Source organism: Anolis carolinensis, unplaced genomic scaffold (assembly GCF_035594765.1).
Source record: "Anolis carolinensis isolate JA03-04 unplaced genomic scaffold, rAnoCar3.1.pri scaffold_10, whole genome shotgun sequence".
NCBI lineage: Eukaryota > Metazoa > Chordata > Lepidosauria > Squamata > Dactyloidae > Anolis > Anolis carolinensis.
This window is the reverse complement of record NW_026943821.1, coordinates 24,539,620-24,552,060: the sequence shown is the minus strand read 5'-3', so window position 1 is coordinate 24,552,060 and position 12,441 is coordinate 24,539,620. Positions and strand designations below refer to the sequence as shown.

General features: G+C 37.7%; 1 protein-coding gene across 1 annotated transcript; it reads left to right on the top strand.

Moving 5' to 3' along the window:
- Nucleotides 1–4,540: 4,540 nt before the first annotated feature.
- Nucleotides 4,541–10,188, top strand: tmem35b (transmembrane protein 35B). Its single transcript, XM_003227979.4, has 3 exons — nt 4,541–4,994; nt 6,691–6,871; nt 8,491–10,188. The coding sequence occupies exons 1-3, from the start codon at nt 4,887–4,889 to the stop codon at nt 8,613–8,615; spliced, it is 414 nt and encodes a 137-aa protein (XP_003228027.2). The 5' UTR covers nt 4,541–4,886; the 3' UTR covers nt 8,616–10,188.
- Nucleotides 10,189–12,441: the final 2,253 nt, after the last annotated feature.

Genomic DNA, 12,441 nt, shown 5'->3' with positions numbered 1-12,441 from the left:
ATTAGCTTGTCTGAGCTATTTGCTGCCACTCCTTAAGTAGCTTGAGCAAGTCAGATCAGCCCATAATGCGGGGGGTCAATGTTTTTTTGGAAAACCTGTTAGCAATTGTTTTTGATCCATAATGTCTGAGCATCATGTCCGCCTGGACATGTAAATGCAGAATGATCCCTTTCTGTATTCCTGAGGGAGATGTGACACTTGATAATAAATAGCAAAACCTATTGAAATTAAGGATTCCCTATCCAAGATTAACATAGAGCCACACTGTAGGTGACAGAGGAAATAGGAGACGTATTATGTCAGATGTGGAAGAATGTGGGTACCAAAGACAAATATAATAGAGAAATAAGCATGGGTTCTCGCATCATAAAAAAGCGATTCAACATGTTTTAGCAAACTTACATAAACTTCCAAAGATAACATGTGAATTGAAGTGCGGTAAGTGTTGCATGAAGAAACCAGCCTTGCTTTTATCCAAAGTGCCAGGGCTCACCCTCCTTGCTTCTCTTAGTATCTGCTGGATAGAATTTACTTTAAGGGAATAATTAATTTTAATCTTTTTATTCTGTATTTGCACAAATACCTAGGAGTGGGTTGGTAGGCTGGTAGGCCGTGATGCTTTGTATCTATACATGGTTTTACTGTATGTATGGGTAAGTGTGTACGTTTTGTATGCTTCATATGTTTTGATATAGTCAAAATTGACTTAACAATAAAGAGTTGTTGTTATGTGACTTGTTATGCTGGATAGAAGCAAGGAGGGAAGCTTAACTTCCTACAAAGCTTGGTGTTCATTTGTATGATAGCAAACAGAAATTGGCAGTCTGGGATCAATTTTTCCCCATGTCTACATTTTTTCATATGCATGTCGTTTTCCTTCAGGAGAAAGGGCTCGTGTTACGAAGCCTTTCGTTAAGATTAGCTCCAGGCCTGTTGCTAATGAATATTGCATAGAGGTCGCGTTTGAAATATTGATTTGTAAGTTGAGAGCTGGGAGGGAAAAGCAGGTGGAAGCCACTCAGGAATAAGGACGGCCACGTTGTCTTTATCATTAAGCAGCTTAGAAAGAGGATGACTATGAAGATGGAAAGAAATGTCCACATTGCTGCCTTGGGTTCAGGGAGGGCTCCTATGGTCCCTTGTTTTCCTGCCCGCTTTTCCCACCTTAGTTGCCAGCCCTGCAGTTGGAAGGCATTAGGAAAATGTGGCAGAATCTTACCCCAGGTGAGTTTATTTCTTTGTATTTAATGCAACCGCTGCTGCTAGTTGGGTTTCTGCCTTGGGTGCATCTACACTGTAAGAAGTTAGTCCCTTGTGCCGGCTGAATTGCTGACCTGAAGGTTGGGTTGCTGATTTTAAGGTTGCCGGTTCAAATCTGCGAGACGTTGAGCTCCCATCTGTCAGCTTTAGCTTGTGCGGACATGAGAGAAGCCTCTCAGCTGGATGGTAACAACACAACCGGGCGTAGACGTCCCTGGGCAACGTCTCTGTAGAAGGTCAATTATCTTACACCAGAAGCAACTTGCAGTATGTTCTCCAGTCACTTTTGACAAGATAAAAAAATCTACACTGTAAAATGAATGCAGTTCAAGACCACTTTAGTTGCCATGGCTCAGTGCTATAGAATCATTTGAGTTGTAGTTTTGCAAATTATTTTGCCTTCGCTGCCAAAGAATTATGGTGCCTCTCCAAACTGCAGATCCCAGAATTCTCTGCCATTAAGTCATAGCAGTTCAAGTGGTGTCAACCTGCATTAATTCTACAGTGTTGCTGCACCTCTTGTCTTTAGCCACAAACATCAGACCTTGGTGTTGCCTTTGTCCTGTTTGTTCAAAGTGATGAGAAAAAGAGACGGCTGGATGCTTGAAAATATTTCTGGAGTGTAGTAAAGAATCTGAAATATTTTAAGTTAAAAATACTTCTCGACCAATATGTGGGTACTTTTCTGCATGTTGTGGCTACATTGAAGTCCTTGTCCTCCAAATCTTCGCAACTCTGGAGACCATTCCTCACTCAACCATGGAAACCCACCAGTGATCTTGGGTTGCATTGCCAGTCATAGTCACCATATTTTCTCCTTTTTGTTTTAGAACGGGTACCAAACTCACAACAGCGAAACCCGGAACAATGCAAAGCTTCCCTTCTTGGAACTTCCCTCGGTATCGGTTCAGCCCAAAGGTCTCCGAAGCCAGAATGTCTGTTCTTCCAAATCGGGCAATGGCTCGGTGGGGAAATACACCTACTTCCATTTCTCCAGCCCTGTCCGTCTCGCCGTGAAGCCACCTCCTTGCAGGCCCAGGCGTGATTTCGCACCCGGGTCCCACAACCGTAGCCTGGCTGGCCACAACTGCTCAACGAACCCCGCCGTCCAGAACTTAATGGTCAACGGGACGACTTGTGTGCCGTCATCACTACCCCAGATTAGAAGGCCAAAGATGGAGATCCACGTTTATGTCCCTAATGGGAAAGAGAACACCGATGCAGAGTCATTGGACGAAGGTTTCTTGGAAGAGACAGACAATCGGCCAAGTACTCGACGCACGCAAGGTCCGAGTTTCTGAAATCCGCTTCAGCTACCAGGAATGGAATTAGGATGGATTGGAAAGAAATAATTTTCAATCGACTCCTGGCATAACTTGGTTCATAATGATTATGTTAAGGAAGCAAAGAATTTGGTAACTTCTGTTGTCTGTATTTGCTACGGAAATTCTGAATCCTCTGCATTCCCACTTTTTCAGTTGATGTTAAAACTTTCCAGTTTCTCTCCTGTTCTCCCTTTCTCCTTTTTATCCTCAGCTTTCAGCAAGTGCAAAAGTGTTGGACTCTTGCCCTGCTCTCTAACGTTATGCTAAAACAAAGTATTGCAGCTTTTCCTATCTGATGTGTCAGGATCACTGTAGCAGCCTGGAACTGGCTGCTTCGGTTCTCTGCCATAAAGAAGGGAGGCTGGGTCCAGAGTACTGTATATAAGCCATCTGTTTTGTGAGAAGAATAGAAATTGCAGTTAACAGACTGTGGGCACAGTGTTTGGCCGCTACGAAGCGAATGGGAGTTGGGCTGTTATAGGTGTTTGAGCGGGAAATCTTGAGAACTGTTATTCAGTGACTGCGGAAAGATGGAATAAATCATTTGCTTCCAGTGTACTGTTGTGAGCTTGATTTCAACTCCCAAGAACTTCCAGAGTCTTATACAGTATGTGCTTCCCCATTAATAAGTTGTCATCTTGGCCAGATTCCGATATTGCTTATGGAAACATATCTCTGGGTTTTAAATATCAAGTGATAGAGGCGTGTGAGTCTATATGAAGATGGGTATATTTTTCCAGAACCAAAAGAATGCAATATTTTTCTTGGAAGCCTCCAAGAACTCAAGGTTTGAATGGGTTACTTTGATCCAGAACTAAGATTTAACATTTCCCGAAATCTTGAGAACTGTTATTCAGTGACTGCGGAAAGATGGAATAAATCCTTTGCTTCCAGCGTATTGTTGTGAGCTTGATTTCAACTCCAAGAACTTCCCCATGTGTGCTGCCCCAAGTTCCTTAGGGGAAATGGGGTGGGATGCAATAATAAAGTTGTTGTTGTTGTTGTTATTATTATTATTATTATTCAGGGTGTTTGAGCAAGAAATCTTGAGAACTGTTATTCACTGACTGCGGAAAGATGGAATAAATAATTTGCTTCCAGTGTATTGTTGTTGTGAGCTTGATTTCAACGCCAAGAACTTCCAGAATCTTATATATGTGCTTCCCCATTAATAACTTGTCATCTTGGTCAGATTCCGATGTTACTTGTGGAAACATATAAAGTGATAGACGCGTGTGATTCTATATGAAGATGGGCATATTTTTCCAGAACCAAACGAAATCAATATTTTTATTGGAAGCCTCTAAGAACTCAAAGTTTCAATGGGTTACTTTGTTCCAAAACTAAGATTTAAACATTTCCCCAAATCTTGAGAACTGTTATTCAGTGACTGCGGAAAGATGGAATAAATCCTTTGCTTCCGGCGTATTGTTGTGAGCTTGATTTCAACTCCAAGAACTTCCAGAGAATTTCCAGGCATATTTTTCCAGAACCAAAAGAAATTAACATTTCCCCAAATCTTGAGAACTGTTATTCAGTGACTGCGGAAAGATGGAATAAATCCTTTGCTTCCGGCGTATTGTTGTGAGCTTGATTTCAACTCCCAAGAACTTCCAGAGAATTTCCAGGCATATTTTTCCAGAACCAAAAGAAATTAACATTTCCCCAAATCTTGAGAACTGTTATTCAGTGACTGCGGAAAGATGGAATAAATCCTTTGCTTCCGGCGTATTGTTGTGAGCTTGATTTCAACTCCCAAGAACTTCCAGAGAATTTCCAGGCATATTTTTCCAGAACCAAAAGAAATTAACATTTCCCCAAATCTTGAGAACTGTTATTCAGTGACTGTGGAAAGATGGAATAAATCCTTTGCTTCTGGCGTATTGTTTTGAGCTTGATTTCAACTCCAAGATCTTCCAGAGAATTTCCAGACATATTTTTTCCAGAACCAAAAGAGATCAATACTTGTCTTGGAAACCTCAAAGAACTGAAAGGTTTCAATGGGTTACTTTGATCCAGAACTAAGATTTAATATTTCCCAAATTAGAAATGGACTTTTTGCCATGTCTGTTCTTGTTTATGGCATTTTTGATAGTCGGTGAGGCTATCCAACTTTGGCCCTCCTTCCAGGTGTTTTGGACTTCAACTCCCATCATTCCTAAGAGCCTCAGTCCCTTCTTCAACCGCTTAAGCATCAGCCAATGGCGAAGGAGCGAAGGCGGGGCCTGAGTTCGAATCCCGCCCCCTTTCCGTCTCCATAAGAAGCCAAGGGAAGGCGGGATCCGAGGCACAGAGAGAGCCATGGCTCGGGTTTTCTCGGCTCTTCGGGTCCTTCTGGGCCTCTTCTTCGCCCTCTCCGGGCTGGTCAAGATCAGCGACAAGGTGTCCGGGGATCTGCACCAGCAAATGGTGAGAGCTTAACCCGCTTTGGGGTTTGCAAAGGCTTGCAACGGCGGCAAGGTTTGCAACGCATTTGGGGCCAGGCTTTGGGGAACCCGGAGGCCATCCTTGCCCAATGCAGAAGCGATTCCAGTTCTGCAGTGTGGATTTCCGTGGGTCTGATCCGGATTCAAGCTCAGCCCCGTGTAGACAGGAAGATCAGGCTTCCTGGCCCCGCCTTTTGTTTTGAAACCGTTTGGGCGCGAACTGGGGCTGGGAAGACTTTGGGATGAATAATAACAATAATAAGAATATGTATCTCGTGATTATATTTTATATTATTTGTAGTCTTGCTTTATATTATTACTATGATTATTATTATTATATATTATTTTATATTATTAGTAGCATTATCTTATTATTATATTATATTTATTATTTTATTTTATTGTCCCGTCCTTTGCCATTTGTTTCCTAGGGAATCCAGATTATTATTATATTTTATATTATTGTTATTATTTTATATTATTAGTAGTATTTTATTATATATATGTTATTATATATATATGTTGCGTCCCCTGGGCAACGTCCTTGCAGACAGCCAATTCTCTCACTCCAGAAGCAACTCCGGTTGCTCCTGACATGAAAAAAAAGTATTTAATTATTGTTATTATATTGTATTTATTATTATTATTATGATTTTATCCTCCTATCTTTGCCATTTGTTTCCTAGGGAATCCAGATTATTATCATTATTTTATATTATTATTATTAATATTATTATTTTATCCTCCTCTTATCTTTGCCATTTGTTTCGTAGGGAATTCAGATTATTGTTATTATTGTATTTATATTATTATTTTATATTATTATTTTATCCTCCTTCTATCTTTGCCATTTGTTTCTTAGGGAATCCAAATTATTATTATTATTATTATTATTATTTTATTATGACACAGCAAACAAGATAGATATGCTGGATTTTATATCACAAAATCACAAGTCGAACACTTCCCAATTATTATTATTATTATTATTATATTGGTATTGCTTTATATTATGTATTCTTTTATATTGTTATTAGTATTGTTTTATATTATTATTATTTTATCCTACTCCTTCTATCTTTGCCATTTGTTTCCTAGGGAATTCAGATAATAATAATTATTATATTTTAGATTATTGTTATTATTCTTTTATATTATTATTATTATATTTTATATTATTAGCAGTGTTCTTTGATATTATTATATTATATTTATTATTATTTAAATATTACTAAAATAGTATAAATAGTATGATTCAAAAAGAGGCAGGGCAGTCTTTATCGATCGAAGGGCATCAGCTTAATCACGGGTCAAAAGGCACATGCAATTACATGTTTTTCTTGAACATTGGACTATGACTCTGGAGAACCATTTCCAGAAATATTCCTTGCCTAAAAATATCCTATGAAAAATATGGGCTTGTTGTCGTTCCAAGGTGACTTAAAGGCACATGCAAGGTGCATCTACACTGATGAATTAATGCAGTTTGACGACGCTTGAACTTCCATGTCTCAAGGCTAATGGCACCCTGGGAGTTGGAGTATTTCAAGGTCTGGTGCCTCCCCAAACTACCATGATTCCATACAGTTAAAAGTGGCGTCAAACTGCATTAATTCTACAATGTAGACGCAATCTTTGCCTCCTTGGCTAAATGCACCTTTCCTCCATTGCTTTCCCAGAAATCCCAATTTGTCCAGTTTGCTGACGTTTTCCCCTTAAAGGAGTTTGGCTACAAGCCAGAGCCGGTCGGCTACCTGGAGACAGTGGGCTGGATCGAATTCGTGGCCGGTTTGCTCTTGGCCTTTGGACCTCAGTTGCTGCAGGAAATCAGCAATTTCATCCTCACCATCGTCATGATAGGTAAGAGCATAAATGAAAATAATAATAGAAGCAGGGTGTGAATAAATAGTATAATAATATTGTTTTTTCGTGTCAGGAGCAGCTTGAGAAACTGCAAGTCGCTTCTGGTGTGAGAGAATTGTCCGTCTGCAAGGACGTTACCCAGGGGACGACCAGATGTTTTTGATGTTTTTACCATCCTTGTGGGAGGCTTTTCTCATGTCCCCGCATATAATAATAATAGAAGCAGGGTGTAAATAATAATAATATTAATACATTATCCATCACACAGTCCTAGACACTTGGGAAGTGTTCGACTTGTGATTTTGTGATACGAAATCCAGCATATCTATCTTGTTTGCTGTGTCATACAATAATAATAATAATAATAGAGGCTGGGTGTGATAATAATAATAATAATAATAATAATAATAATAATAATAATAATAATAATAGAAGCTGGGTGTGATAATAATAACAATGATAATAGAAGTAGGGTGTAAATGACAACAGAAGCAAGGTCTAAATATGATACAGTAGAGTCTCACTTATCCAACACTCGCTTATCCAACGTTCTGGATTATCCAACGCATTTTTGTAGTCAGTGTTTTCAATACATCGTGATATTTTGGTGCTAAATTCGTAAATACAGTAATTACAACATAGCATTGCTGCATATTGAACTACTTTTTCTGTCAAATTTGTTGTATAACATGATGTTTTGGTGCTTCATTTGTAAAATCATAACCTAATTTGATCTTTAATAGGCTTCTCCTTAAGCTCTCCTTATTATCCAACATATCCGCTTATCCAATGTTCTGCCGGCCCATATATGTTGGATAAGTGAGACTCTACTGTAATAATATAATAATAATAATAATAATAATAATAATAGAGTATAAATGAAAATAATAATAGAAGCAGGGTGTGAATAAATAGTATAATAATAATAGAAGCAGGGTGTAAATAATAATAACAATTACAGTAGAATCTCACTCATCCAAGCCTCGCTTATCCAAGCTTCTGGATAATCCAAGCCATTTTTGTAGTCAATGTTTTCAATATATCGTGATATTTTGGTGCTAAATTCATAAATACAGTAATTACTACATAGCATTCCTGCATATTGAACTACCTTTTCTGTCAAATTTGTTGTATAACATGATGTTTTGGTGCTTAATTTGTAAAATCATAACCTAATTTGATGCTTAATAGGCTTTTCCTTAATCCCGCCTTATTATCCAACATATTCGCTTATCCAAGCTTCTGCCGGCCCGTTTAGCTTGGATAAGTGAGACTCTACTGTATCATAATAGAAGTAGGGTGTGATAATAACAACAATAATAACAATGATAATAGAAGTAGGGTGTAAATAATAATAACAACAATAATAATAGAAGTAGGGTAGAAATGACAACAGAAGCAAGGTTTAAATATAATAATATTAGTAATAATAATAAATAGAAGTAGGGTGTAAATATAATAATAATAATAATAATAATAATAATAATAATATAGACGCAGGATGTAAATAGCATCCGTTCATATCAAAGGATATGGGGATGGTGTGTTGCAAGGATTTTTTTTGTATTTTAGGGGAAATGAGGTGTGACCCTTTCTTTCCTCTTGCCTCTTTGCAGGCGCGATCTACACTCTCTTGGTCTTGAAGGAGCCCATTGCCATGTGTGCGCCGGCCACGGTCTGCTTGGGCCTCCTGCTTCTCCTCAACATCCGGGGAAGACCTGCCAAGTCGAAATTTGAATGAAAGGGATGGGGAGATCAATTAATTGGGGAGTGGGCGGAGGGGTTGCAAGGGATGCTGTTGAAAATGGCAAGCGTGCTGGCAGAGTCGCTGGGATTTCTAGTTCACCTCCAATCAAAGAGCATTCTGAACTCCACCAATGATGGAACTGAACCAAAACTTGGCACACAGAACTCCCATGACCAACAAGAAATACTGGAAGGGTTTGGTGGGCACTGACATTGATTTTGGGAGTTGTAGTTCACCTACATCCAGAGAGTATTGTGGACTCAAACAGTGATGGATCTGGACCAAACTTTGCACAAATACTGAATATACCCAAATGTGAACACTGGTGGAGTTTGGGGAAAATAGACCTTGACATTTGGGAGTTGTAGTTGCTGGGATTTATAGTTCACCTACAATCAAAGAGCAACTTGTACCCCACCAATGATAGAATTGGGCCAAATTTCCCAGACAGAACCCCCACGACCAACAGAAAATACAGTAGAGTCTCACTTATCCAACACTCGCTTATCCAACATTTTGGATTATCCAATGCATTTTTGTAGTCAGTGTTTTCAATATATCATGATATTTTGGTGCTAAATTCGTAAATACAGTAATTACTACGTAGCATTACTGTGTATTGAACTACTTTTCTGTCAAATTTGTTGCAAAACATGATGTTTTGGTGCTTAATTTGTAAAATCATAACCTAATTTGATGTTTAATAGGCTTTTCCTTAATCCCTCCTTATTATCCAACATATTCGCTTATCCAACGTTCTGCCAGCCCGTTTATGCTGGATAAGTGAGACTACTGTACTAGTCTTTGGTGACCCCTCTCGGGGTCAGAAATATTCTCCCCGTATATATTTGAGTTACTGTATATACTCGAGTATAAGCCGACCCGAATATAAGCCGAGGCACCTAAAACTGGGAAAACTTATTAACTCGAGTATCAGACATGGATGGGAAATGCAATAGCTACGGATCAAATTCAAAAATAAAAATATTGATAAAATTGCATTATTTCAGGCATCAGTAGGTTAAATGTTTTTGAATATTTACATAAAACTAATTTAAGATAATAATAAGACTTTAATAAGATAAGACTGTCCAACTCTGAATACCTATATACTCAAGTATAAGCTGGCCTGAATATAAGCCAACCAGGACCCTCACTCGAATATAAGCCAAGGGGAGCTTTTTCAGCCCTAAAAAAGGGCTGAAAAATGAGGCTTATACTCGAGTATATACAGTATTTTTAAAAAACATCCTCCTGAAGTAGTTTTCCCTTTTGCTTTGGCTCAGCACTAAATGACCATGTTACGCTAATCTAATGCGCACTCGAATTATGGCAAGGCCATTTGGCCCCAATAGGTGAGCATTAGAGTGGAATAAATAGGGATTTTTTTTGTGTTCCTTTCGATTTCTCTGTAAATATAAATTTGTCCATTTGCTTAATGGGTTTACTTTTTTCAACACTGATTGTCTCGGCTGCCTTTATGGATTCTGCACTGGCCTTGCTGGTCTGCACTGGTGGAAAAGCCAAGGAGACTGCAAAATAAATAAAAATAGCTGGTTGCCACTGATGTGTTACATTTCATTGACTTTATTATTTATTTACTTATTTATTTATTTACTACATTTATATCCCGCTCTTCTCACCCCAGAGGGGACTCAGACCAGCTTATAAATCAAATGAACAAACGATATATTATTAGCATAGCACAATATAAGCATTGTATTACTATATTTTACTATATCATTATATGGTAATATTATTAGTAATATTACATTTAATATATAATTAATATATTTTATTATTAGTATATTGTATTGCATTATAATATCAATATAAGTATATACAATATATTATATATTTATAAATTATTGTATATTATATATATACACATACAGTAGAGTCTCACTTATCCAACACTCGCTTATCCAACGTTCTGGATTAGCCAACACATTTTTGTAGTTGATGTTTTCAATAAATCATGATATTTTGGTGCTAAATTCGTAAATACAGTAATTACTACATAGCATTATTGCATATTGAACTACTTTTTCTGCCAAATTTGTTGTATAACCTGATGTTTTGGTGCTTAATTGGTAAAATCATAACCTAATTTGATGTTTAATAGGCTTTTCCTTAATCCCTCCTTATTATCCAACATATTCGCTCATCCAACGTTCTGCCAGCCCGTTAATGTTGGATAAGTGAGACTCTACTGTATATACCAGGGGTCCTCAAACTTTTAAAGCAGAGGGCTGGTCCACAATCCTTCAGACTGTTGAGGGGCCGAATTATCATTTGGGGAAAAAAACCGAACAAATTCCTATGCACACTGCACATATCTTATTTGTAGTGCAAAACAACAACAATAACAAAGAAAGAACAATACAATATTTAAAAATGAAAATAATTTTAACTAACATAAACCTATCAGGATTTCAATAGGAAGTGTGGGCCTGCTTCTGGCCAATGAGATAGTCAGGTTAATTAGGATTGTTGTTGTTGTGTGTCTTCAAGTCATTTCAGACTTTGGGCGAGCCCAAGTCCAAAATTATTTATTTATTCATTTACTACCTTTATTTACTACATTTATATCCCACCCTTCTCACCCCGAAGGGGACTCAGAGCAGCTGTATGTACATACAATATATTATATTATTAGCATAGCACAATATTAGCATTATATATTACTATATTGAACTATACCACTATACTGTAATATTATATGTAATATATAACATATAATTAATATTATTATATGATATTTTTGTCAGTACTGTATTGTATAAAATGATAATATTATTATCAATATTATATGTATATATACAATATATTATATTATTAAAACGCATATAAAAATATATTATAAATGAGGGCGAGGGCCAGGTAAATTACCTTGGAGGGCCGCATCCGGCCCCCGGGCCTTAGTTTGGGGACCCCTGGTATATACAATATATATTTATAAATTATTGTATTATATATATATATATATATGTATGTATGTATGTATGTATGTATGTATGTAAAATTGGCATAGACTTTAGACCCACTAGCTCAAATGGAAGAAATTTAGGATTTGTAGTTTCTGGGATTTATAGTTCACCTACAATCAAAGAGCATTCTGGACGATGGAATTGAACCAAAACTTGGCACACAGAACTCTCATGACCAACAGAAAATACTTGAAGGGTTTGGTGGGCATTGACCTTGATTTTGGGAGTTGTAGTTCACCTACATCCAGAGCACTGTGGATTCCGAACAATGATGGATCTGGACCAAACTTGGCACAAATACTCAATATGCCCAAATTTGAACACTGGTGGAGTTTGGGGAAAATAGACCTTGACATTTGGGAGTTGTAGTTGCTGCAGATGTGGAGGGCTGACTGTATAGCCAACAGCGCAAAGAACTAATTAACCCGGTATTGATTTCTGTCCCAATACATTAATTTCATCTATAGCCATCCTTTTGGTAGATTTAGATAAATGGCTAATGCCAAGACTTGCCATTTTTCTTGCTATCAAAGCAAACCATTTCCTGGAAATTTCAATGTTTCAGTGGGTCGATGTTACTTAGCTGCGTATTTGATCCATCTCACAGTTGATGTATTGCCGGCATTTCCGTGATATTTTTTTTTTAGCGTGGCAGTTTTATTTCTTCTGATTATGCATGATAGATTGCTTGCAAAGGCGCATTGCTGAGGCAGATAGAGAGGCTTGAAATAGACAAATTCACGGAGGGCCAGGGCTATCAATCCATGATGGTTATATGTTCGCTTGACAGAGAGAAAGTGAAGCTTCATGGGGTTGCAATGCAAAAAAAA